The sequence below is a fragment of the Paroedura picta genome, chromosome 1 (assembly GCF_049243985.1).
Source record: "Paroedura picta isolate Pp20150507F chromosome 1, Ppicta_v3.0, whole genome shotgun sequence".
In the NCBI taxonomy this organism is placed as follows: Eukaryota; Metazoa; Chordata; class Lepidosauria; order Squamata; family Gekkonidae; genus Paroedura; species Paroedura picta.
The window spans coordinates 137810984-137837595 of record NC_135369.1 but is presented as its reverse complement, the minus strand read 5'-3'; the positions used below and the strand labels follow the sequence as shown (position 1 = coordinate 137837595).

The following is a 26612-nucleotide window of genomic DNA, read 5'->3' as shown; positions in this document are numbered from 1 at the left end:
CAGTCAAAAGCTTCTCCCTGCCATCCAATACAGTGGAACCCCTCCCTCCACCCCAGCATCCTACTCCCGCATTCTCCCACCTACCCCTTTCTGTTCAGGGGTAAAAGCCCAACATTAGATTCCCCCCCCCCCCGCAGGAGGCCGCGACAAGCGCGGGGCGGGGACGGTTCCAGCCTCTTCACATCCCGCTCTGGCTGTGGCTGCCCTGGTCCTGGGGCTCCCCGCTGATCAGGCACCCACCGACAGAGACCAGCGGGCTCAAAAGACTTCGCGGCGCCAAGAGCTCGCCCACACGCTTGGAGGAAGGAGAGCGCCACTCTAGACAGCGGGCCAACCAAAGGCGCGCCGCAAGGGGGCGGGGGGGGCGGGGAGGAGGAGGAGCAGGCTGGTCCATCCTGTAGTCTAGATGCAGGCAACAAAAATGCCACGCGCGCTCGCGGGTGGGAAGCCGCCGGAGGAGGGGCCTGCCCGCCCCTTGCCTGGCGTCGCGCGAGACTTTTATGAATGAAAGGGGCAGGCCGGCGGCCGGGAGCGCAGAAAGCGGCAGGCGGCCGAAAGAGGCAGGGGCGCGCTTGCAGGCGGACCGGGGACAGGTAAATGTGTCGGCGGGGGGAGCCCCCTCCCCACGCGGCCTTCGCTTGGCAGCTCACGGGAGTTTGTGCTCGCTGGGCCGGTGCCTGCGGGCGTCTGTGTGTGGGTGGAGGGGAGCTGTTCCTCTTTGCAGCCTGATGGGCACCACTTCTCCCCCCCCCCCCCGGTTGCCAGAAGCAGCGCCGAGCCGTCGGTTTCCAGGCAGGCAGCTTGAAGACTGGAACTTTATGGCTCCAGTGGCTAGAAAGCTTTGCAAATCCCATTTCCAGAAGGCACCGACGGGTTTGGCGCCGTGATGCGCGGCTGTGCCCAAAGCGTCGTCCGAAACCAGACTGGGGTTGTACGAGCGACTTGGGGCGCGCGTGTGTCAGTGGGGCATTTCGTGCACTCAACTCGCGTGGTAAACAACTCTCGCGGGGGCCGGGGGGGGGCCGGGAGAGAGTCCTCCTGCCGTCATCTTGCCGCTTGTTGGGGCCAAAAGGGGGCCGGGAGAGCGATAGCGCTGCTCTCCTTGTAACCGGGGGTCGGGATGATCGGCCGAGGCTGTTCTCCGGCGCCCGAACGTGTGGGCGGGCGGGGGCTGCGGCGCAGAAGGAAGCCTCGCTGCCGCTCTCTCCGGCACTGCCAGGAGCCGGGCTGGGCGTCCCGTGGGAAGAGCCGTTCTCCGCAGGGGGAGACGCGCCTGACCGCCGCAAGTGAAGAGCCGCTGAAAACTGCAGAGGGGCACGGCCAATAAAAGGGAAACGGAAGCTGCCGGGCGGCTAAAAGCAACAGAGAAATCCTGAGAAGGCTATCTTTATTTTATTTTTATTATTGACATCACAAATAAAAGCCTCCTAGTAAACGGCCCGTTTTACCTTTACGGCTACACGCCCCCCCCCCCCCCCCAGTCGCCTAGCTGAGAACAGGGAGCTGCCTGACACCGGCGTCTAGTTCCGTGCGGTGCTGCCCGGGTGAGGGTGCCTCTCCCGCCTTCTCAGCCACGAAGGAGGTCTTTGACCCTCCAGCGCACGATGCCCAGGGAATGAGCTGCCTTTGCGTACTCTTTCCTGAGGATGAGGAGCGGGGGGCGGGGGGGTTGTAAAAGAGGAAGAACCCTTTCAAAAGAACAGGAAGGCTCAACATTGCTCAGGGCTGCTTTCTGGAAACGAAGCCAATCTTCTGTCTGTGCGCGGGGCACACTGCAGCTCCTCTGTAGAGAATACTCCCCCCAAAGGAAGATAAGACAAACAGAGGGGAATTTGGGATTTAGGCAGCACTTTCAAGCCGTTTTCAGTGAAGATTTGACTTTCTGCTGCTTATTTTACATAGTGTGTGGCTGGGACAGGTGTCACTTGCCGCTTGCTTTGTTGCCAGTGGACAGCTGTGTAATCACATTTTTTTTTTTACTAATAAAGGACCACAGGCACATTTCTGTGCTTTCTAGAAGAGCAAGAAGCCCCAAATGACGGAGAGCCTTCTCAGCACCCCCACACCCTGCTCCCTGGTTCAGATATTTCTCTAGCCATTGCTCAGTTATTTGACTTTGTAGCTATCAAGACTAGAAATGTACTCTACCTTGATAATCTGGAGAAGAGAGTAGTCAGGATGACGAGGGAAGAACGATAGCAAAATACAATCACACACCTTCATCTAAATTTTGTTGGGGAGGAGATCAGAATGAAGGGACTCATGGGAAAGGTAAAGGAAAGACTGCGGGGCCACAATGTTGAATCAGGAGGGAGTCCCACGAAGTTCAGCAAGACTTATTGCTGAATTACAGTCTTAAACAAAGTGATAAGCCTTCAGAGGATGTAGAAAGTGTAATTTTTTTAGGATGGCTCTGCCAGAGATATCAAGCATGTTGTGTTTGTTGATATGTTCACAGCCAGATCCCTGTGGTGTGCACCTGTATGAACATGAGAAAATGTGAGGTTAAATATTTTAATAAATAAATGTAACAGCTGTGGATGAAAACTCTATTTTGCCAGGTGTACTAGTCCAATTCCTATACTTATAAGATAGTTTACATGTGCCAGGAAATAAAAATGTACAAGGGCAGCCCATAAGGCTCTGTTCTATAGCCTGTGCCAATTGGGTTGTTATAGACCAGAGGTAGTCAAACTGTGGCCCTCCATGAAGTCCATGGACTACAATTCCCATGCGCCCCTGCCAGCATTTGGAAAGCTGCAGTTTGACTACCCCTGTTATAGACAAAGACAGATGGGTAACATGGGCATGGACAAGTCATAAATTACAGTCATGCTCTCCACAAGGTAATGAATTTTTCATCCATGAATGTGCTCTTGCTTTCTGTTATGTTCTTTGGCATTATCACAGCTTAAGGTTGAAAAAAGGGGGTCAAGGGAATTGTGTTAGTTGAACTGACTCAACAGACTTCTGTGTAGAAACAAACTACTTCAATTTAACCAAAATGGGGGGGGAATTAATCAGAACCCCACACATATGGATCTCAAGGTGAGTTGAAGAGACCACAGAAGACAAAAGCATTTGTCCCTTCTCAAATTGTAAACTTTATTAACCACATAATCACCTCTCCATGTAGGAAATACCTGAATGTCTCCCTTCTTGGATTGCTCTGAAGCCACTGGCCAGAAGGTCCAAATTTAAGGGAAAAGAATCCCATGGCAGTCAATGAACAAGTCAAAAAAGATACCATCCTCTTGCAACAGCTTCTTCTGCCTGTGCTCTAGCTACATCTCTTTAAGGCAATCACAGTTTGTACAGCTTGGTATAGTGGTTAAGAGCAGTGGCTTCTAATGTGGCCAGCTGGATTTGATTCTTTGCTCCTCCCCATGCTGGGTGACCTTGAGCCAGCTGAGTAATCTTGGGCTAGCCACATAGCAGTTTCTCTCAGAGATTTCTCAGCCTCACCTACCTCACAGGGTGTCTGTTGTGGGGAGAGGAAAGGAAGGCTATTATAAGCCACTCTGAGACTCCTTTACACAGTGAAAAGGAGGGTATAAAAACCAACTATTCTTCCACTGGGAAGGCGCTACTGATAAACAGTGTCTCCCCCTCATGCTGCTTCTGTGCCCCCTCTACATTTTCCCCATCTTCCACGCCATTGGTCTCAAAGTTGCTTTGTTGTGATGGTCTTGGAAAGACTGCAGCAAAACCAAGGTGATACCCATATAGAAAGGGAAACTCTGCATCTTCCCAATCCCACCCACATCAGCATTATGTTCCCTGCTACAATTGCCTGCGATGGTTACCCTCAACACTTTACTCCCTTCTCAGATTGCAAATTGCAAGCCACACATAACTTACTAATGAGTAAGCATTCCAAGGGCAGAAGCTTTTCCTGCCCCACTTCCCAGAGGACTGGCAGAGGGCTATTTCTGGGTCTCACACAGACCCCCCCCCCAAGGCACACAGAAGCTGTGCCAGGAGGCAGCTTCCCCCCCACACCCATGTGCTCTAAGTTGAAAAAGGCCAGGAGGCCAGGGCAACTTATTGCCAGCAGGCCAGTGCTCTTAGGCTGCCCCCTTTTCCACCTAGGAAAATTCTGAAACCAGCAGGAAATTGAAGGTGGGGAGCTGACTCCTTATTAGCATTTCCTGCCTGAAAGCATCCTCCTGATTGGGGCTAAACCACCAGGGTGGGCCAATTAGTTAGGGAGTGAGTTGTCAACTTGAGCTTTATTATGCTTAGTGACAGTGATAAATAAAGGGCTGGAGCTCATCCTCACAGGCTGTGGACCCTGACAAATGCAGGCTTAGGGGCCTCAGTTGTCAGCTACCTATCTGGCCAAAAATCCTTGAGACTTGTCCATCACATGGACTTTGTAAGTATGAATTAGCACAAAGTTGGGAAGAGAAGAAAAGGAACTAGATATGAGTTGGTTGAAGGAAAAGCAGCCTGAGATACAGAATCTGTCTTGCTGTAGAGAGAACTGATGTTAGGTAGGGGATCTCCAGCAGCCTTGTTCAGAGCCAGTTTGGTGTAGTGGTTAGGAGTGCGGACTTCTAATCTGGCATGCCAGGTTCGATTCTGCGCTCCCCCACATGCAACCAGCTGGGTGACCTTGGGCTCGCCACAGCACTGATAAAGCTGTTCTGACCGAGCAGTGATGTCAGGGCTCTCTCAGCCTCACCTCCCTCACAGGGTGTCTGGGGAGAGGAAAGGGTAGGCGATTGTAAGCCGCTTTGAGCCTCCTTCGGGTAGGGAAAAGCGGCATATAAGAACCAACTCTTCTTCTTCTTCTTCTTCTCTTTGCCTTAGGGTAGCCAGGTCTCCCCAGACCATCAACAGGGGATGACCATTAGGTTACCAGAATCAACTCAGGAAACCTGGAGAAGGAGCCTGGGGAAGACAGGGACGATTCTGGAGTATTATGCCATAGATTCCAACCTCCAAAGCATCCATTTTCTCCAGGGGAACTGATCTCTATTGTTTGTAGATTAATGGTAATTTAGGGGATCCTTAGGTCCCACCTAAGAGCCTCTTGTGACGCAGAGTGGTAAGGCAGCTGACATGCAGTCTGAAGCTCTGCCCATGAGGCTGGGAGTTCAATCACAGCAGCCGGCTCAAGGTTGACTCAGCCTTCCATCCTTCCGAGGTTGGTAAAATGAGTACCCAGCTTGCTGGGGGGTAAACGGTAATGACTGGGGAAGGCACTGGCAAACCACCCCGTATTGAGTCTGCCATGAAAACGCTAGAGGGCGTCACCCCAAGGGTCAGACATGACCCAGTGCTTGCACAGGGGATACCTTTACCTTAGGTCCCACCAGGAGGTTGGCATCCCTACACCATATCCATAAGATGGAGAAAACATTTCCAACTAAAACATGGGAAAGGTCCTGAAACTTAGACCAGTTTCATATTTTGTTAATAGAGGAAGGACATATGGAAGAAGAAGAAGAATTGGCTTTTATATGCCACTTTTCTCTGCCAGAAGTCTCAAAGCGGCTTGCAATTGCCTTCCCTTCCCCCTCCCCACAACAGACACCCTGTGAGGTAGGTAAGGCTGAGAGAGTCCTGATATCACTGCTCAGCCAGATCAGTGCTGTAGTGAGCCCAAGGTCTCCCAGCTGGCTGCATGTGGGAGAGCGGGGAATCAAACCTGGCTTGCCATATAAGAAGCCACTGCTCTTATCTGTTATACCAAGCTGGCCCAGAAGGTGCCCCAAATTTCATTCTGATGCAGGGCTTGTTACTGGCTGCCCTTATTCAAATGAAAGACAATAGCACCATAGCAACTGGAGGATCAGGAGCACTAGTAAGCATCCAGGCTTGTGGTTCCATTCTCAGCTTTCTTCATTTTATTCCCCTTCTCTATCTTCCTCTACCAGTTTTTCTTCCTTTTTCATTCCTCCTTCTCCCTTTACTCTCCTCAAATCTTTTTCTCCATTTCTTTTTGCTTCTATTTCGATTCTTTTGCAAAAGAAGGAGGAGAGTAATGCATTTGGCACCACTTCCTGCACCTGTCATTTTCGATAATACTACCACTTTCCAACATGCCAAAGCTGCTCACAGGCTCAGGAAGGCTGGCAACCTCCGACCTAGTTTCTAGCAGTTTTATTAGTGATCAGTGATTCTATATAATTGGGCATGTAGACAAGAAAAAGAAGAGAAAGGCTGTCATAATCTCACTGACTCTAAATACCGAGCTGCAATTCTCAACATATTTCCTAAGCACGTTTCTAACTCTCCCCTATCATGAGAGTTAGGGAAAAGTAAGAATTATGTTTAAGAAAGGCCATGACCCCCAGGTTGAGAACTACTGCTCTAAAGAGGTTCTTAGAAGGGATACATAGTCCCTAATGATGCTTACAGATGCATAAAGCTCATTACTAGCATAGGATTCAATATACAAAATTAAAGAAAGACAGTCTGATCCTGCCAAACCTTACAAGACTAATCTTGGGGCATTTCTGCACATGGTTAAAAATAGAGTTATGCCAGCTGAATGGCTTAATGCTAAATATAATCATGCCTCCCGGCCTCTCCTCACCTTTTTGCTCTTCTCTGCCGCCATTTCGTGCTTCTCCCCCTCCACAAGTACTGCTTGAAATGGCGGAAGATAGCAATGTGCTTTATACACAACTCTCTTCTACCTGTCAATCAATCGAGGCATTCAATCCCCTTTCTCCATGCTTTAAAGGGCCTGTAAAATACCTATGTATCTAATCATAGATGTATAATGCTTCTTTATTGCTAACCCTAATGGAGTCACGAGTCTTACTTCTTTTAAAAATGAATCTCCTTCCTGATTGGGAGGGGGAAGCTTTGTGCTACAACTCTTGGGGAATTGTTTTTTTTTGGGGGGGACATACATGTGGACTCTCTAACATGGGTTCAGGACACTTACCCGGCACCATGACAATTTGGGGAAAGTAAGCTTAGCGTCCTGGGCAAAAAACTTCCTGCTTGTACAGTTTGGCCAGCTTGGAAAGCTAACATACTTGCTAATTGGGGGAGTAGAATATTTGATTTAGAGATATTTACTGGGATAATTTGCCAGTGGACTACAAGTAACCTCAAAATAACCTGATTTTTTCCAAAACAAGTTTGTTGTTTACGCAGTGAAGTGGAACTGCAGCGTGGGAACTGCAATTCATACAGTGGGGAACTTAATGTTATGGGTTTACATGCAGGATCCATCCAGCCATTGGATTGTTTGAATCCTCCAGTTAGTTTAAACCAAGGGATTTGCACAGAGCCAGTCACAGGCTGTGGTGGAAATCCTGAATTGTATATAAGTTTGGGTGGTGGGCTGTCATTCTCTAGTTCTCTTATTTGGTATGACCTAAATAAGGAGCTGATGTTTCACTCCACAAGCAACTCTGCACCTTATTGAGCTCACTACTCAATAGAGTTCATGTAAGGAAATATGAGGGTTGAGGAATTGAAAGGTATGTAAACATAAGAACAGTGAAATGGTTGTGTTCAGAACGATGTGTGTGTGAAAATCCACACTAGAAGAGAAACTATGAAAGAGACCAAGCCTCTAACTGGGTGAGAATTCTGCACCAGAGAATGGCCACAATGAGAAGTGGGAAAGAAATGGATTTAAAGAAGAGAGGGGAGAGTTCTAAGAGAAAAGGCATAAGCAGAAGTTTATCTATCCTCAGTCTGCTGAGCTGGGTAGAGTCAGTTTCAGTGATCCAGAGATTGAGAGTAGAAAGCTTTAGGCACAATTTCCTAAATTCCCAGGGAATAATAAGAAGGTGAGAAAGCAGCAGAGATACAATCCTTTGGGACAGAGTAATATGCTGGAGTCCCAAGGGAAGACAAGAGGTGTTGGTGGCCTCTGGATGGCAGCGGAGGGGATGAGAGTCCACACACCACTTGCTTCTTCTGAAAGAGAAAGGAGTTGTCAACCTCTGAGCAAGAAGAGGGGATGAGACTACAACATTTTGCCTGGCAGGACAGTGGTAGTTGGAGGAGTCAGCACAGAAGAATATCAAAGTAGTAATTGTAAAATCTAGGAATGTGGTCCAGGATGATCCTCTATGGATTTCCAGGCTCTGATTGAGTTGGGGATTTGCAGAAGAGCAACAAAGGGTGATTACATACAGGCAGGGACAAAAGCATTGGCACTGTGGAGGCTCTGTCCATGCCTGAGGTAGGCTGATAGGAGACAATTCAGGCACAGGCAGTTACTGCTTATCAAGCCTACCTGGCTGCTTTCTAATAATTAGATTTAGGACTCAGGAAGACTCACCTTTGCTACTGAAATTGCATTGATAGGTCTAGGTTCCTGCCTGGCTTTGCAAGCCCCTATGGTGATGGGTAGATAGGCATGCAGCTGTCCAATCAGTGAATCAGTCCCCCTTTGGCCACTCATTATAATATCCTGACTAAGGAGAGCCTTGACCTCACCTTTTCCAAAGCAAGGCATTGCAATCTCCCAAAATGGCTGCTAGGGCAAATTGAGTCAAGATAGTCTCAGGATAGGCAGCACACATCTAGGTAGGGGGTTCTTGGTAACAGAAGCATCAGAGCAAGCTGGAACCCAGCGAGGGCAACCTAATTTGGTGTAGTGTTCCACCATCTTATGAGGGGGGGGGGGTTAATTGACCTAGGTCAGCTGTATTTCCCATCAGCTTCAGTGGGTGTTCTCTGAATCATTTTGGTTTCCTTCTTGTGTACTTTTTCCAGCTCTGCAATATCCTTTTTGATGTACAACAATCAGAACTGAACTCAGTATTGCAAGCGTATTAACATTTCTGGTTAAACTATAAAAACACTTTTGTTTCTGAAAGATGATGATGATGATATATCTTACCCTCCTCGATTGACTCAGGACAGGTAACATTAGAATAAAACAATAGACAAAGTAAATACATAACAGGTTAAACAATTAAGTTTTAAAATTATAAAACTTTATTTAAAACTGCCTGTTTTGAATTTTTAGACCTTCTGAGGGTTGAGTATTTAATTGGTAGAGATAGATGGTTCTCAAGCAGGGAGGCCAGCACTTTCCTGATGGTATTCCTTGCCTCAACCATAGGTCTGGTGGTTGCGTATAATGCAGAGAAACTGGAAAGGAAAATGTTGATGAGGACCAGTGGCCGAATGTGAACAAGCTCAACAAATGGGCCAGGCTGGTGAAGAGGACAGGCTGGTGAATTTAGACGCTTTTAGTCAATTGTTTGCTTGGGAGCCTTGGTGCATTAACAGAGAGATGAGGGTCTGTTGAAGGGGGGGAAAGTGTGGTTTTCTACATAATGAACATAAAGACCTCAGATTTTCTTACCCAAAAGATTTTTGATTATGACATATTTTACCCAATTAAGCAATAAGAGCCATTATGTCAAAGAAGGCACTCTGAGTCAACACCCATTTGCTCTTGAGCTAGAAGAAATTTTTTTGAAGAATGTTACTGATTAAAACTCTATTTCATAAGCCTCAAAGTTTAACACTTAGTGCTCTGCTAAGTACTTTATGGGAAGAAGAAAATGGCGTTCCATCCATACTTACGAGGTCATTTCTGAGAAATTTGTCCTGCATTTAATACGTAAAATGCTCATCTCCCAAGAGACCTTTGTAGTACATTGTCTGCACTACATTCTATTTTCAGTTTTGGTCATGGTTACAGAAATGCAGAATGCAAAATTCATTTGATCCTATGGAAACCAGTAATTGGTCTTGATCCTTGCAGAGGGAGTATTCACATATAGCTCCATACATTCTAGTTAGTTATAGACAATCCTCCTTTTCCCCATTGAACTGTAAAAAGAAAAACTCGCAAGGAGGAGATTTTGTTATCTTTTGAACGCCTCTTGTTTTACCTGCTTTGCAGGATAAGCATAAAGATTTTTTTTTAAAAAGAAAAAAACCTTGTAAGTTTAGAGTTAGCAATCAATTTATTTTCTGAATTCTGTATTTCCCTTTTACAGCCCCTTCATTTACCTCTCTCAGAATAAACTTTCCAAAAAATGTGTCCTAATCCTAGCCATGACTGACCTCCTTTAGGCTAATGAATTCAGTATCTAGGCAGGGGTATATGAAAGCAAGTGGTCATTTAAGCTCTCTGGTACCAATCCATGTAGGACCTTAAAGGTTAAAAGCAGCAGTTGGAATTAGGATGAGAAATAGGAAGCAAGTGAAGATGTTCAACCATTGGTTTTATATGCTAATTGGAAATCCATATCAGCTAGCAAGCTAGCTGATGCATCTTGAACTAACTGAAATGTCAAGACTTTATCCTGCATAGAAAACATTATAGTAATCTTGGATTACCATGTTAAGATTTGGCTTCTTGAGGAAGGATTGCAGCTAGCAAACGGGGCAACAATGTGTCCAACTGTAGATCCAGCTGTGATGGCATCCACAAGCTGTGAACCTGCTTCCTCAAGAAGAATTCAAACCCATCCCAAGTAGACTGTTTCCCACTTCCATTGTTGTGAGTTCTTACCAACAGTATTTGAGTCTTAGCTGAACTGGTTTGAAATATTAACAGCTTCACCTGAGAGAAAGAAGAAATATTCATATTATCAAAGATTTGTTGACATTTAAAGCCAAACTCTGGATGACATATGACCTCTCCCCTAGATTTTAAATATCACAAGAGAACCTGTGGCACAACATGACATAACTGCTGTGGTTTCAAACAATGCCAGTTCCCCCACCTTCTGAAACCAGCCTGCCTGACAGGAATGGAACCACCACAGTTCTGTGCCTCCAATTCAGCCTTAGCCAGACAATACAGGAAGATACCAAAGTACCAAACCAGGAGGTTGATGGTGATAAAACAAACAAACAAACAAACAAACAAACAAACAAACAAAAACAGTCCACCAGAACTAGCAGGCACTTGTCCTCTGCCTTGTCCCCAGCAGGGGGAATCCAGCTGAGTTACTGAACCAGTTTAGGTTCCACGCAGGCCTGAGTACACACCTTTCATATTAATCAGGCAGTTTGCATATTAGGACATGCCCCTTGCATATTATTGGAAATGATGTGAGTCGGCCACATCTCCAGAAATAGCATGACCAGGCCACTTTCTCCCCTTCTACATCACTGGAAATGGCAGTGTTGATCTTCCTCAGATACACCACAGGCTGTTGGAAATTTCTCCAGATTCCCAGACCTGCTTTCAACAGACATCTCTCAAACACAGGTAATTTGGAAGATGGAAGGGAAGGGGCAGGAGGTAACTGGGTGTCAAATATAAATTACACATAGAACTTTTAAGAAAGAATTAAAATGTATTTCTTACTGTTCTAGAAGCCCAGGCAATGTATTGGAACTTCCTCAATTAAGTTACACCAGGCCTTCAGAGAACGGTCCAAATCACACCTGGGAGAATGTGATTCCAGCAGAGAACATCCCATACATGTAAGGCCTCAGTTGTTTGGGGAGGAAGTGGCGAGGAAGGGAACATAAAGTTTTTACCATGTTTGAAAAGGCTTAAATTGCATTTTAAATCTTTTTTTTTTTAAGGAACCAGCAGCAGCAGCAGAGAGCCCCTGCAAAAGGTTCATCTCCATGAGACACCTTCTATGCCTGAAAATTGATGAAGACACAGACTTCATTCCACCTTGGAAATGTAAATCAGCCATGAGGAGAATTGTAAGAGCCACACTTGTATTATCAGATATTGGTATGAGTTGTGCGATAGGCACATGACTGCCTGTCTTGGTCTGAAAACATAATGGAAAGAAAAGATAAATTGATCTTCAATGAAATCTTTTAGCCTTCTTATAACTACAATTGTCTATTGCTTGCAATACCTGGGGCCATTCCGCACTCGTTCAAAATTGCATAATGGTTGCAAATTGAAATTGCGAGTGATTTGCTGTTATGCACAATGTCGTTGACAATCTGCAACACTCCTGAAACCGATCCGCAAAAAGCGCTTCGTTGTAGCGCTTTCAGGGAAATCCCAAAAAGTGGATTCACCCTCCAGAAAGCGCTACACTCTTGCAACCAATCTGCAACACTAGCGGGAAAGTTCTGTGCGTTACCATTGTTGTGGTTTCTGCAAAGTCCCTCCCCCTAGCTCTCTCCTCTGATCTTCCGGCAAAGCGATCACCATTTTTTTTTCTCGGAGCGAGCGGAGATCAACACACTGTCGAGCCTTTGTTTACCCAGCGAGGCTTCCCCGGCTGCAGTCCCTCCCCAGAACTGTTTAAAGTCACCAAGCACCAAGCAACACACAGCCCCGTTTGCTGGTTTATTTGCCCTTTATTTTTCACTCTATTTTTGCCCAAAAATCGCGCTCGTGCGGGGGGGGGTATTTTTTTTTCACTTGGGGGGAGCGTGGCAACGATGAAACGGCAGCTCAAACACCACCTGCTAGCTAGATGGGTCTCTCCGTTGAACGAATCAACGCAGATTCGTTGCAACGTGTGTGTGTGTTTTTTTAAACCTTCCTTAAAGGGAAAGGGGCTTTTCGGGAGCATGATAACGGCTGCCCATTGGCTGCTCGTTTGATTGACGGTCAGGGGCGGGATAAAGCTCGGCAATATCACTTCCTGGCTAGCGATTTTTGCCGAGACCGGAAACCTGTGGGAAACGATAGAAACGCAACTGGATTCCACTACAAAGGCAGGTATGCATAATGACAAATTCCACTATTTATAATGGTGGTTTTTCGTTCCACAACCAATTTGCTACATAGATCCTGGTGCGGAATGGCCCCTGGTTTTCAAAAAAGAATATATGGATCAGGTTTACAACTCATTATTCAAACTGGGAGATAACAGGCCCTTGTGTAAGAGTCAGAAGATAAGGGAACCTCAGAGAAGCAGGAGAAAGAAGAAGCTTTAAATACCCTTTATGTCAAATCTATAAATCTGTGTCATCAGCCTGTTAAAGAAACCTTTCACAGCAGATATCAAAGGAGGATTTAACACTTTTTACTTTTAGTCAGGCTTTGTGGATCACCAAACTGTGGGTGATGTTTATGCGCATTTGTGTATTGCATCCCTGTGAATGGTGAGCCCTGCTGCAACTATATCAACAGTATCTTTAATAAGCCTCATTTTATCCCTGTGAATGAGCGCCACATGGACAGTGTCAGTATTGAAACTAAGGTTGACCAGAACAAGAACATGCCGTTTTGTTTTGTTAAGCTGATTGTGAAATGTCACTTATGTCCTCAGAAAGCTGGTCTTCTAAGCATACAGAGATGGCTGTTTTAAAAATCTATGGTGATCCAGACCTTTCTAGGAATTACTACATGTCCCATGACAGTTATGCCAGTCTTGGGTACCACAGAGCCCCTGTTATGTATGGGGCAGGGGTAGAGGGTATATTCTGGAGCTTTTTCTGAATGATGTCCCTCTTTTGAGAAGAGGATTTTTAGTTCATAAAGTCCCATGTGAAAACTGTAGCTTGAAATATTGCTAAATATGTAGTAGGACATGTTTCTGAAGCTGTTCCAAATTAAGTGAACCCAGCTACATTGTAAGAGGATAGCTTCTGGGTAGCTTTTGTGTGCATGAACACTTCTTCAGATATAAGAAAGCTTATACCCAGAATTAAACTTTGTTTGTCTTAAAGGTGCCACTGGAATCAAACTTTGTTCCAATCAACATGATTGTAACAAATCTCACAGAGATCAATCATAGATACCACAGATGCCCTGCAGCTAACATCTACGTTATTTACTATTCCATACACCAAAAAGATAGAGACTGTGTTGAAGTCCTATGGGGCATAGTTTGAATACCCATCCCTACAGCCATCCTGGAGAACACTGACTTGCCATTTCTTTGACTCTTATGGAAACTCTCCCCCCAACAACCCATTTCCTAAAAGTATTGTGAGCTTTTTGAGGAAAGTGGCAGCAAGTCTGTGTTCTAATCCAGCCAGCTGCATATTTTTTGTAGCTGTGCAGTAAGGGGCTTTCTTTTGAGCTGATGCTATGGCACAGAATAATGTAATGGTGGAACAATTTGTAAAAAAAGAAAAGAAAAGAAGGGATGTGTGCCTATACTTGCCCCAGATTTCTTTGTGCAAACCCAGGTATATACATCTTGCATGACCTCCACAATATTGTATTTCAACAGAGTTGCCAATCTTGAGTTTGGAAATAGCTGGAGTTTTGAGGGCAGATCCTGGGAAAGTAGGGTTTACTGAGGGAGGGTCCTTGGCACACTATAATGCCATGCAGGGCACCTTCCAAAATATCCATTTTCTCTAGGAGAAGAAGTGGAATTAATAATTTAAATAAATAAATGATTGATGTAGTCTGAAGGTCAGTTGTCATTCCTGGAGATTTCCAGACCTCACCTAGAAGTTGGCACCCTCATATTTTAAGCCTTTGTATTATAAAACACAAAGAAACATAAATTCAATTCATTGAGAAACAGCAGGTTTCTCTGTAATGGAAATTGGATTCTTTACATGTCTCAATGCTTGACAATTACTTAGGTTGCCCACTGCACAAGATGGAACATTTTGCTCAGTTATGGCCTTCATGAAACATCCCAGCCCTTAAGTACCATTATGGGGAAGGATTTATTTTTTTATTGCCATGCTGTATTGTACAATGTTGTTTTTAGTGGAGTTTTATTGATGTGGGGCTTTATAGTGTAACCTGCAATAAGCCAGCATGCCAAGAATGGTGGTAAACAAATTTAATAAATAACTAAATATAACGACAACGACAACGACAACGACAACGACAATGATAATAATAATAATAATAATAATAATAATAATAATAATAAGTCCTAAATATTTTCCCCTCTTTTATTCAAAGGTTCCACAGTCATCCCACGAAAAAACACTTTTGTTCTATTTTATTTTGACAGCACCTTTGTACAGTTCTTATATTTAGCAGGAATGGTTAGAGTTGCCAGCTGTAAATTGGGAAATACCTGGAGATTTTGGGGGTGGAGCCTGGGGAAGGGGGGAACCATAATGCCACAGAGTTCACCTTCGAAGCACCTTCTCTTTTGCCTGTGATCAGTCGTAATTCCAGATCCCCAGTCACCAGCTGGAGGTTGGCAGCCCTAGACAGTTATTTCTTGGAAGATGCTCTCAAGCTTTTAGATGTTTATACAGAGGCAGCCTCCCACTGAGACAGAAAGAAATTCAGAAGTGAAATGTTTTGAAGCATCATAATGCTTGGCTTTCTCATATTCTGTTAAGTCATAACGTTAAAGGACCCCCTTCATTTCAATATTGAAGGAATGCATAACGGCCCTTATGTTTCCCTCCTGGGAGGAGGTGGCTAGGAACCAAGTATCTTTTGCCTGTGTATTCTGTTACTGGCTTGTTAAAAAAGACCAATTAAGAGAGACAGTGAAGTGTAACAGAGGTGCAATAACCCCCCTGTCCTGACTGTTTTCACCAGCTGCTCCTTTCTTTTCAGAGATACCTTTATGTTACTCAGATTTTAATACAATTTTGCCTTTTCCTAAAAGCTTACCCCTGATAAGGCAATAGTGAGATGTTTGTTTTAAAGCAGTGATCCCCAACCCCCGGTCCAGGGACCGGGACCGGTTCGTGGATCAGTGGTTACCGGGCCACGGCTCTGTCTAAAAAGTTAGGTGCTTCAGCCCACTAATGTCGACCCAACTTTGCAGAAGTCCAGGTCACAAAGCTCCCCTTCTCCATTCCTGCTCTGACTAGGACTCCCTCATCTCACGTCCAGGAGCGCCTTATTCCCAGGGCAGCCCACACAACTCAGCAGCAACAAGGCTCCTGCCCGCTGCCTTCAGCGACCACGGCGAAAAGAAACAGAGGCCAGCTTTCTCAACAGATCTTTTCGTCCGTTTGCTCAATCAGAGGAGCCATAGCGGCCGCCAGCTAAGCCCACCCCTCCAGCGCCATCCAATGACGGGTCCTCTAGTACAGGGGTAGTCAACCTGTGGTCCTCCAGATGTTCATGGACTACAATTCCCATGAGCCCCTGCCAGAAAACGCTGGCAGGGGCTCATGGGAATTGTAGTCTATGAACATCTGGAGGACCGCAGGTTGACTACCCCTGCTCTGGTAGATTACCCCTCCCCCGGGCCTCAGTAAAATTATCAAGCATTGACCGGTCCCTGGTGATTAAAAGATTATGGACCACTGTTTTAAAGTATTGAGAACAGTTTCTGAGATAGGTTCTTTTGCTTTTGCCATGAAAGAAAACATTCTGAGTGGAAAATACCCAGATTCTAATGACACATGTATTTTGCAAAGGCGTCCCAATATCAGCATTTTCACAAGGAGAGTCCATCAAATCATGTACTATGATCATCTTTACTTTATTAGTGGGGAACAGTTGTTCATCAGTAAGCATTTTAGCATTCCTACAAACTTTATAAAGGAACATTTACAGCCCATTTCATCATACAGAGCCAACAAAGAAGCTTCCCACAGTTACTAGAACCAGCCAGTACTTTTGAAATGGAGTATTTCCACCATACATCCATCTTAAAAACCATATGGTAAGGTTTTGAAATCGTCTACAATGACCCTGGTATCATAAATGTCTTTCAACATTTTCTTAAAAGAGTCTGTTTGGATAAGACGCTGATTTCGGTCTCCCATGATGGAGGGTTCCTGGACTTGGACTGCTTTAGGAGCGGGCTCTGAGCTGTAGTCTAGGACTAGGTCCTTCAATGAGTCAAAGTTAATTTTTTCAGAACTGGGCACATTGAGAGTGATGCCTTTGGTTTTTATGCAGACCTTTCCCCCAGATAGCCTGTAGCCATAAATGCTGGGCCCAACTGATGTGAATTCTGTGATATATTGATCTGGTGGGATCTTACTTGTGAGTTCACCTAAGTAGTTCCCCAAAGGGGGATTCCAGTTCCCATCTTGACTGACAAAAATGACAGAATCTGTACCGTGGTACAAACAACGGTCTTGCAACTTGTCTAATACATCATAAAGTTGTAGCCGGGCATAAGCCATTGTAAAACAGTCTATCAGGACATTTGTATATTCTGATAAATTAAAGGAATCTTTAGCATGTTTCCAAGACACGCTTGCTGTCTCATCATCAATTACTTCAAAACCTGAAACTTCATAAGATGGAGAAAAGGCATACTGTAAAAGTTCTGTTGGGTTCTTCACAATGCTAGTATTCACCAAACTTGACTGCTGACCCCACAAAGAGTTTAAAAATAATTTTGCAATTTGATGCTTTGCAGGGTTCACAGCTATGTGTTCGGCACGCAACTGAACACCTTCTTTGTTTAGGTAATCCTGAATGTACTTCTCCTTTTTTCCTGCATCTGTACACCAACTGGGGTAGCCAGAAGCTTCCTGTTTTTGGCGAAGGTGAAGATTTATATAGTCTGAAAACAGGCCTTCAGAGCTTTCTTCAAAATGCCACACCTCACTGATAGACACAACTCTGTAGCCCTTCTCTAGAGCCTTCATCAGCTCTACTGTACACCATGTCCCTTCTAGAGCCCTTTCCTCAACTGTATGTTGACAATGCACTTTCATCTTGGCCTCTGCACATGTGCGGCACAGCGGAAACAGAACTTTGTCCTCAACCTCAAAAGGCAAAACAGGGAAAAAGAGACCTCGGGGTGGATGCACCTTAACTTTGGCCAGGCCAAAATATTCAGACAATGGGCCAAAGTCCTTATAAATAATTTTGGGATGTCCAACTGGATATTTCATTGTCTTCTTCACAAAGGGATACAGGCTGGTGAAGTCATAATAGTGTATTTTTTCACCAGCCTTAGCTTTGTAATACAGACAGATGGCATTTGCCTGCCCCCCAAAGAGAGCATCCCTGGGAAGTAGAGGTAAAGGGAGTCCCTTCTTTCTTAGAAAAGCTCCAAGTTCCCTATCAGCATTCACCATCTCATGCCACTCATGTTCCCACAGGTGCCTAACTACAAACCCCTGGCTTTTCAGATAACTCACTTTCATCTGTGTATGATCATGTAAGTCACCAAAGGTAGAATCGGTTATTGGATTTCTGTCTGTTGGACTGAAACAGGTGGGGCAGCCATAAAAAAAACACTCATTAAATTCAAAGGCAGTGGGGCACTCCCCAACTACAGCATAGCCATCCAGAAAATAAGGCCCTACTTTTACTTCCCCACCTTTCAGCGCATGCTGTATCTCAACATCTTCTTTATGTTCTAGATACAATAGCCACTGTATAGATGGAGTTGAAGGTCTCTTCATCTGCGTATGATAATTGTCATGTGGCAGCAGTGCAATTGTTCCTGGTTTTAAAAACATGTGCCTATACATAGCCATACAAACATGGGGAAGACTTATATAATGAAAAGCATCAATTCCTGACATGGAAATAATTTCTTCCCTGTACAAGAGACAGGCCTTTCTCAGGATTTTAACATCCTGCTGGCAATAATCTGCCAGGTTTTTCTGTAGGTTAAAAACAGCATCTTGGTTATCCTGGTAGCAGGAAAGAACACCATAATCTTCCATCTTTGGCAGTGGATCAACATTTTCCCAATTTGCACTGGACTTAAAGAAATGGGGTAAGAAGCCCTTTAAACTCTTAAGGCCCATGACTTGTGGCAGTTTGGCCAGCTTCACTGGCAAAAAGTTTGAACTATCTAGAAACCTGATGCCCAGCTTTTTAGCAGTAACACACATCAGTTTGCCCCCTTGCGTAATGAGGTCCACATCAACCTTTTCTACCAACATCTGTCTAACGATTAAGTAGCTGTTATACCCTTTTGCATTATGAGCTACAAATGTGTAACCCTTGTATTTGTTGTTGACAAATGTTTTAACAAAGTCTGAAATGCAGTCAGCTCCTTTGAATTCCCAATTATCCCATTCTTCTACTCCCATTGCAAAAATGTAATTTGCTGTGTGCATGCCAGTTCTTTGCATGCATTCCACATTGTAAAAAATATATTTGTTTGTTATTTTAGATAGTTTAACAGAGGACATGAAGCACTGGTGTCCGTTTACTTCACCAAGAGGCTCCTTACACTGCTTACACCACTGCATGTTGCATGGGTGTTCCTTTGGGGCATAGGCCAAGCATGCATGGCAAAAGATTTTTGTTTTACAGATGTTTGCCAAAGCTGTGTGCCTTTTAAAACAGGCTCTGGATTTGCAATATACTTTACAATTAGGACACCTCGTCTCCTGCTGTAGATCACAGTGGGGTGCCAAACATAAGCGGCATCTATACTTGCAACTGTGTGAATGGCTGTAAACGTTACCACAGGCAGCACAGTAATTTCTCTGGCCAAAGAATCCCTTTAAGTTTCTCACTCCATAATAGTGATCATCATGAAGCAGCAGGAAGTATGTCTGGGGGTATACAGGGGGCCCGCTTCTAAAAATTTGCCAACCTTTCCCTTCATTTATCACCACACCTATGTTCACATTTAAATGTTTTTCAAAGGTGGCCACATCAGATAGTAATATTTTTTGCTCATCAGAAAACCCAAGTTTACTGTACAGCAGGTGGGCACTTATTGCTAATTCCGGGATGGTAACCCAGTTTTCTGCCATAATCCCCAGGAGGCTTATCCCAAAGCACAGATTACTATTCGTGTTATTTGGATTTAATAGGAAGCGTTTTTTCTTACGGATAACCTCGCCCTGGAGAATTCTGCTTATAACTCTCCTTGCCTTCCCGCCTCTGTTTCTGATCACCGTCATAGCTAAGTGCAGGGACCCTTGAAGATGGTTTTCTGCATCACTTTGAATAAGGTTGGCCATCTGGTTAATAAATTCATCAGCAGGGAATTCCCCTACTGGTCTCCTCACAGAGTGAAGAGGTTTATTTAAGCCTCCTCCCTCAAGTTGGAGCTGAACTAAATCTAACTCCTGGACTCTACCTCTCATCTCATTGAGAAGCCCCTGGATAGATTGATGGATAGCCTCCTGGGCTAGCATTGGGTGGCTTAACTGTTCCAAGTTCACAAGTCTGAAAACTACTACATACTGCTCCATTGGCAAGCTCTGCAATTGCTGTTCCCATTGACCTTCCCTTTCTAGGTAAACCCTTGGTAGATCAGGGGTTGGGAGAGATCCCTGTGGAGGCAATTCTAATGTGGTATCCTTTTTACAGTTTTTGAGGGTGCTGTCACAGGGCATACCCACAAACTGAATAGTCTCCTTAGCTTTTAAAGCACAGTTCTGAAAAAGTCAAAAACCAAAAGGGAGAAAAAAAACCTGGAACTGGAACCATAAAAAAAACCAAATACTGATGTCAGGACCTTCAAATGTTGAATGTCTATATGAACTTTAAAATTATATAACTTTTATTGCGCACAATTTTAAAAGTTTAAAACATTGAAAACATATATACAAACTGCAAAACAGTGTGCTATGCATTATATGAACCAATAGACCTAATATGTTTCAGCCCATGTAGGGCCTTCTTCAGAGGTCTTGTTATAACACACACAAATATAACACACACCCATATGAAATATGTATAGCAGCCAATAAACACACCAAAGTAAGAGCTGTAAAGTACCAAAGTAAATTAATGAATGAAAATGTCTATTTATCAGTCATTAGCTCTCTTCCAAAGGCTGCCAATAATTTCAATGGCATGTTCTCTTATGTACAGTTAACTATATAACACAAACTGTTGGTTGAAGGATGGTGCTAGCAGAGGTTTATGGCAATTGTAGTCCATGGATATCTGGAGAACCACAGTTTAGCCACCCCTGCAGAGCATCCATTTACTTCAGCAGAACTGATCTCTGTATTCTGGAGATGAGCTGTAATTCCAGGGGATCCCCAGGTTCTATCTGGTGAAACTATGAAAAACTGTTCCTACATGTTCTGCAGTGGGGACATTTCACAAAATCAAACTTATAATACTCATTATCTATTACATATTCAGTAAACCTTTACTACAGTATCAGGTGGGTAGCCGTGTGGGTCTGAAGCAGGAGAACAAATTTAGAGTCCAGTGGCACCTTTAAAACCAACAAAGTTTTATTCAAGGTATGAGCTTGACATTGTATCTGAGGAACTGTGTGCACACGAAAGCTCATACTTTGAATAAAACTTTGTTGGTCTTAAAGCTGCCACTGGGCCCTAAATTTGTTTTCCTACAGTATGACATGCCTCCAACCAATGTTTAAATTACACCCTGCCATGCATTTGCCACAAACAACACAAAACACATCAAACAGTTAATTTTTTTAAATATACCTGGTTGAAGATTTTTGTGTTTCATAGGAGTCCATAGAGTCTGTGGAGTTGTTTTTTTCTGTTTAGAGCTGCTGCCACACACACTGAGTTTTGAGGAATCCCCACAATCATCACCAATTTTGGGATAGCTATCCTGAGCTAAACAGGAGACAACCAACAGTAAAAAATCTGTTTCCCCCCCTAAATATGCAGTAATTTTTTTTTTAAAAAAACCTATAACACAGAATGCCATAAAACATTTTTGAAGAAAGGGAAAAGACAGCATGGGCTAAATGAAGTTCAAAAAAACATTTCGCTCACCCAAACTCTGATCTGAAGCAAAATGCCAGTCCACTCTTGAACGGAAGCAAAGCAAAAATAATTGGCAAATAAAAAAAATCATTGGCCCCATGAATTTTCATTTTTAAAAAACTTCTTCCCCGAAATGGCAATATAGGGAAAATACATGACCACATGCTTCAGGGGCCAAATAAGAGCTCTTGCAGCCAAATCACCAAATTAAGAAAAAAACATAAATTGAGTGCATGGCCTTAACACATTCTTCAAACTTCAGTATAAAGAAATACACAAGATACCTGATTGCTTTGAAGAACTTCCTGCAGACATTGTGGGTTTTTGCTTTTCCTCCAGCCCTACAGCAGAGAAACAGAATGTAAAAAGCCATGCGACATTTGACCCAACCACTGCTAAATTAAATTCTTCCCAGTTCCTTCATGCAACATTTCATCCAACTATTTCTAAATTAAATTCTTCCTAATATCTATTTTTTTTTACCATTCCCGAAAGGAAAATGTGAAGGAAAGGGGGGGGGGGTTGGGGAAACTTACCTTGGTAAGAGGACTGACTTCCTTCTGTACCTGGGGTTGTGAAAGAAAAGGACTGAGCCACATTGAGACTAATCCTATTAAATCTCTGGCCCCATTGTGTATTAAGCTGGCCTGTGATTGGTCACTTTGTTTGGGCGGGTCCACAATGCAATGGAAAAAAAACTTGTAACCAAAAACTAAGCCCTTCCCAACTCTGGCATCTGACTCCTCCCAGCCATGCTTCTCTACAAGCACATGGTCTGCCTTTTGGATATTTGTTAGCCCCCCCCCTTTAAAGTATATATTTGGGCAGCTCCCTCATCTACCAAAACTTGGTTTTGAATATAAGATCAAAAGGTATAAGATCAAAAAAATGCCTAAATATGAGACTAATAGGGCTGTGCTAGCTTGCCTGGCCGTTCATGACATCTGCTACATTTAACCAAAGCTACCCACCTCTCCCCTTTATTTACAGTTTATTTCATTTACAGGTGCTGAACTGATCAGAAATTTCTTTTCCTTGGGTTAGGCACTAAACATGCCACAACGCCATTTTTTAATTTTTTTTTTGGTGGTAAGTAAAAAAGGTTCTAAAATGTTTGTCCCTGAGGAAGCGTCATCAGAATCTTTAAAAAATGAAATGAAATTCAAGAGCCTCTTAGGAATTCACTGCAGTTTGAATAATAAATTGTAAGCCTGATTCATACTTCCTTGTTTCATTTATTTATTTATTACACTTATATGCCACCTTTCCCTGATGGCTCATGCCAGCTGTGCCTTGATGGCAAAAAACAACGGATTTCCAGCCACCATCTCTCCATTGCTGTGATTCATTTCAGTGTCTCTAGAAACAGATAGCTGATCAACTGCATCACAATTCTTTGCCATTTTTTCTCAATAGTACTGAGCACAGACTTCTTTTCAGATAACACTGGGCCAAATTCACTCATACATTCCTGTTCTGTGCGATTAATATGAGATGTTGCCACAGTTTGTGGATGCACAAAACTACTTGCATCAAGATTTAGATGTGCATCTTTAACTGTTACTTGTTCTCCATATGTATTAACTCTGATTACATTATAATGGCTAAGTACAGTATTCTTGGCGGCCTCACAGACTGAACAAAACCATGGGGTTAGCTGGGCAACATTTCTCATGAAAATATTTTTATAGCCATTTCAAAAATGGTATGGCATTTGATTGTAGCTTGCTTGCTGTCCTTCCCAAAATGGAAGTGGTCTTTCAATAGCCTTCTTTCTGCATCAAAAGATACTGTTCTAAGAATACACTCAAGATTTTGTCCTCAAGGGTAGGATTATGATGTCTGGTTTTCCAAAGGGAAAGATGATGACAAAATTATATAAAGTGCAACCCCACTTATGGGAAGATGCATGCTCACAACTCCTGACATAGCTCTGAAAATGTCATCATAGTACAAATAGCCACCATATAGAATAATAGAATCATAGAATAATAGAGTTGGAAGGGACCTCATGGGTCATCAACCCCCTGCACTATACAGGACACTCACAGCCCTATCGTTCATCCACTGTAACCTTCCACCCCCTTAAGCCTTCACAGAATCATCTTCTCCATCAGATGGCTATCCAGCCTCTGTTTAAAGATTTCCAAAGATGGAGAACCCACCACCTCCTGAGGAAGCTTGTTCCACTGAGAAACCACTCTAACTGTCAGGAACTTCTTCTGGATGTTTTGATGGAATTTCTTTTGAATTAATTTCATCCCACTGGTTCTGATCTGTCCCCCTGGGGCAAGAAAAACAATTCTGCTCCATCCTCGATATGGTAGCCTTTTAAATACTTGAAGAGGGTTATCAAATCCCCTCTCAATTGTCTCATCTCCAGGCTAAACAGACCAAGCCCCCCCAACCTTTCTTCATATGTCTTGGTCTCCAAACCCTCACCATCTTTGCTGCCCTCCTCTGGACACGGTCCAGTTTGTCTACATCCCTCTTCAACTGTGGTGCCCGAAACTGAACACAGTACTCCAAGTGAGGCCAAACCAGAGAAGAGTAAAGCGGTACCATCACCTCCCGTGATCTGGACACAAGACTCAGTTTGATACAGCCCCAAATCCCATTTGCCTTTTTAGCCACTGCTGACTCATGTTCAATGTATGGTCTACTAAGACTCCCAGATCCTTTTCGCACATGCTGCTGCCAAGACAAGTCTCCCCCATCTTATATTGGTGTATTTACTTTTCCCTACCTAAATGCAGAACTTAACATTTGTCCCTGCTGAACTTCATTTATTCAGTTTAGCCCATTTCTCGAGCATATAAAGATCATCCTGTATCTTGATTTTGTCTTCTGTTATGTTTGCTACCCCTCCCAGTTTAGCATTGTCTGAAAATTTTATAAGTATCCCCTCTAAACCCACATCCAAATCATTTATAAATATGTTGAACAACACAGGCCCTATATGTTATGCTTACTAAATTCTTGGAGGACTAGAGCATCCCATGGACCCATTCACAAGTCACATGGAGTTTAACTCTCCAAACACTCTGCATTTCACACAGACTCTCCCCTGTAGCCCCTAGGGTATGTGTGTGTGTCACCAGAGCTTTCAAGAGTCAAAGCTAACCTGGTCAGATACTAGTTGAAATGGAAATTTCGGAGTCATTATATCCCAGTCTGAAAGTAGGAAGGGTGGAGCGAGGCACATGGTAATGAACTTGATTGGGACAGAGGGGAAATGCATGAATGTGAAAGATTAGCAACTGTAGCGAGATAATTCAATCCTGGTGGGTTCATTGTTCTGAAGCTGTGAATGGGTTTCAGTAATCTCAGAAGATAGATTCAAGTGGGTAGCTGTGTCACTCTGAAGCAGCAGAAGAAATGTAGAGCCCAGCGGCACCTTTAAAACCAACAAAGTTTTATTCAAGGGATGAGCTTGACATTGTACGTGAGGAAGTGTGTGTGCACACGAAAGCTCATCCCTTGAATAAAACTTTGTTGGTTTTAAAGGTGCCGCTGGGCTCTACATTTCTTCTCCACTAATCTCAGTTTGTAATTTCTCCCTGGAGGTCTCTGAGGACTGCTGCTTCTCAGTCAACAATTGAATTGCCTAAGCACCAGAGTGCATTTGTCCTGGGTGACCCATCATTGGAGCAATTAGCATAAGGACTGGGCTTTAGATCAGGAAGTATCATAGATTCCCTTAGAGAGCAGAATCCTCTGAATGTAGGGAGGGATGATATGCATTGGACTAAACTTTGCTTTTTGTAGCAGAGGGCATCAAGCAGTTCCACTTCCTTACTCAAGTCTTCTTTGTAATGGAGGTTCGTGGTGCCAGAACCAGTGTTTGACCTGGTACCACTGTGTGTTTCCTTGCAGGGGATAGTCTCCAGAGTGTGGGGATGGGTCACTCAGGGTGGTCTAAAGACTGCTTCGGGGTGCAGCTTGGACACAGCATGGGTTCATGCGATTATCCTGGGGACACCCCACTTTGGATCAGATGGCACAACAACTGTGCTTTGGATCAGGAAATAGCATATGAGTTCTCAGAGGGGAGAGTCCTCTGTATATGGGGTGTATGGGGTATATGGGGTGTATATAGCTGTCTGCCTGTGCGATTGTCCTAGAGGCACCCCGCTTTGTTGCAGCTGGCATAAGAACTGCACTTTGGACCAAGAATAGCCTATGGGGAGTATCCCAGGAATCTGAAGGTATATTTATTTTATTTATTTATTCTATTACATTTTTATGCCACCCTCCCTTGCAGCTCAGGGCAGTTTACAGCATGAATTTACAGTTCACAAATTCCATTGTAATCTTGGTACAATGCATAGAAATTAAACCCATTAATGTGTAAACATTTAAACTGTTAACTATATAACTGTATAACACATACTGTTGCTTGATGAGATGGCTGGACTTGGGGTTGCCTTGTGTTGTATCTGGTGGTGTATCTGGTGGACACGGATTCTGGGGGCCCCATTCAATGGGATTGGTTCATTGGCTCCAACTGGAAGGTGGGCGGAAGAGCTCCCTTTTGCAGGCCCTGCAGAACTGTGCTAGCTCCTTCCAGGCTCTGATCTCCTCTGGGAGCTCATTCCACCAAGTGGGGCCAGAATAGAGAAAGCCTGTGATTTATGGTGATCCAAACCTTATTTTGGGTTTCAGAGTTCTCAAACTCTCCTCCACATTTTTGGTTGAATTAGTGAACAGATTATGAATAAGGAACAGATAAGGAACTGTGGAACAACTTCAGCATTTAAATAAAGCGTACGTTTTATTCTTTTCTTAAAAGATCTATGTATAGTTTCATTTGACGCCCAGTTACTTTCTGCCCCTTCCCTTCCATCTTCCAAATTACCTGTGTTTGAAAGTTGTCTGTTGAAAGCAGGTCCTGTGAATCTGGAGAAATTTGAAGAATATGTGGAACCTCTCACTTTTAGAAGAAGAAAAGCTGTGACCTGTGCCCTGCCTACCATTGGCAGAGGCCTGCTGTGAGCACAGGAAATCTGGCAGTGGTCCTGGGTGTCCCATGTCCCTGATGCCTGCCCCTGCAGGTGGATAATGGTGGAACGTGGTGACCTGTTTGGGTGCCTTGGACTGGAGATGAGGTGTGGCACTCCCCCATGACAGTTCACCACCCGATGGCCTCCTGGGCCAACATGAACCTCCCATAGCTTGCCATCCAAATTGATGGGGGAGACTTGGGGCCT

At 44.0% G+C, this 26612-nt stretch overlaps 1 protein-coding gene across 6 annotated transcripts in view; it reads left to right on the top strand.

Annotated features, from left to right (window-relative positions):
• Positions 1-401: 401 nt before the first annotated feature.
• Positions 402-26612, top strand: part of MRAP2 (melanocortin 2 receptor accessory protein 2) — a 32447-nt gene continuing 6236 nt past the window's right edge. Inside the window, exons 1-2 of one of the 6 annotated variants that reach the window (XM_077305386.1) lie at positions 5688-9163; positions 11269-11613. Coding sequence is in view for 1 of the 6 variants with exons in the window: in XM_077305360.1 (XP_077161475.1) it covers positions 505-593 (89 nt within the window). In the remaining 5 variants the exon portion in view is untranslated. Of the gene's footprint in view, positions 594-5687; positions 11614-12443; positions 12596-24889; positions 25611-26612 lie in introns of those variants that run through there. The other 5 variants (XM_077305377.1, XM_077305360.1, XM_077305367.1 and 2 more) reach the window with 5 other exon arrangements.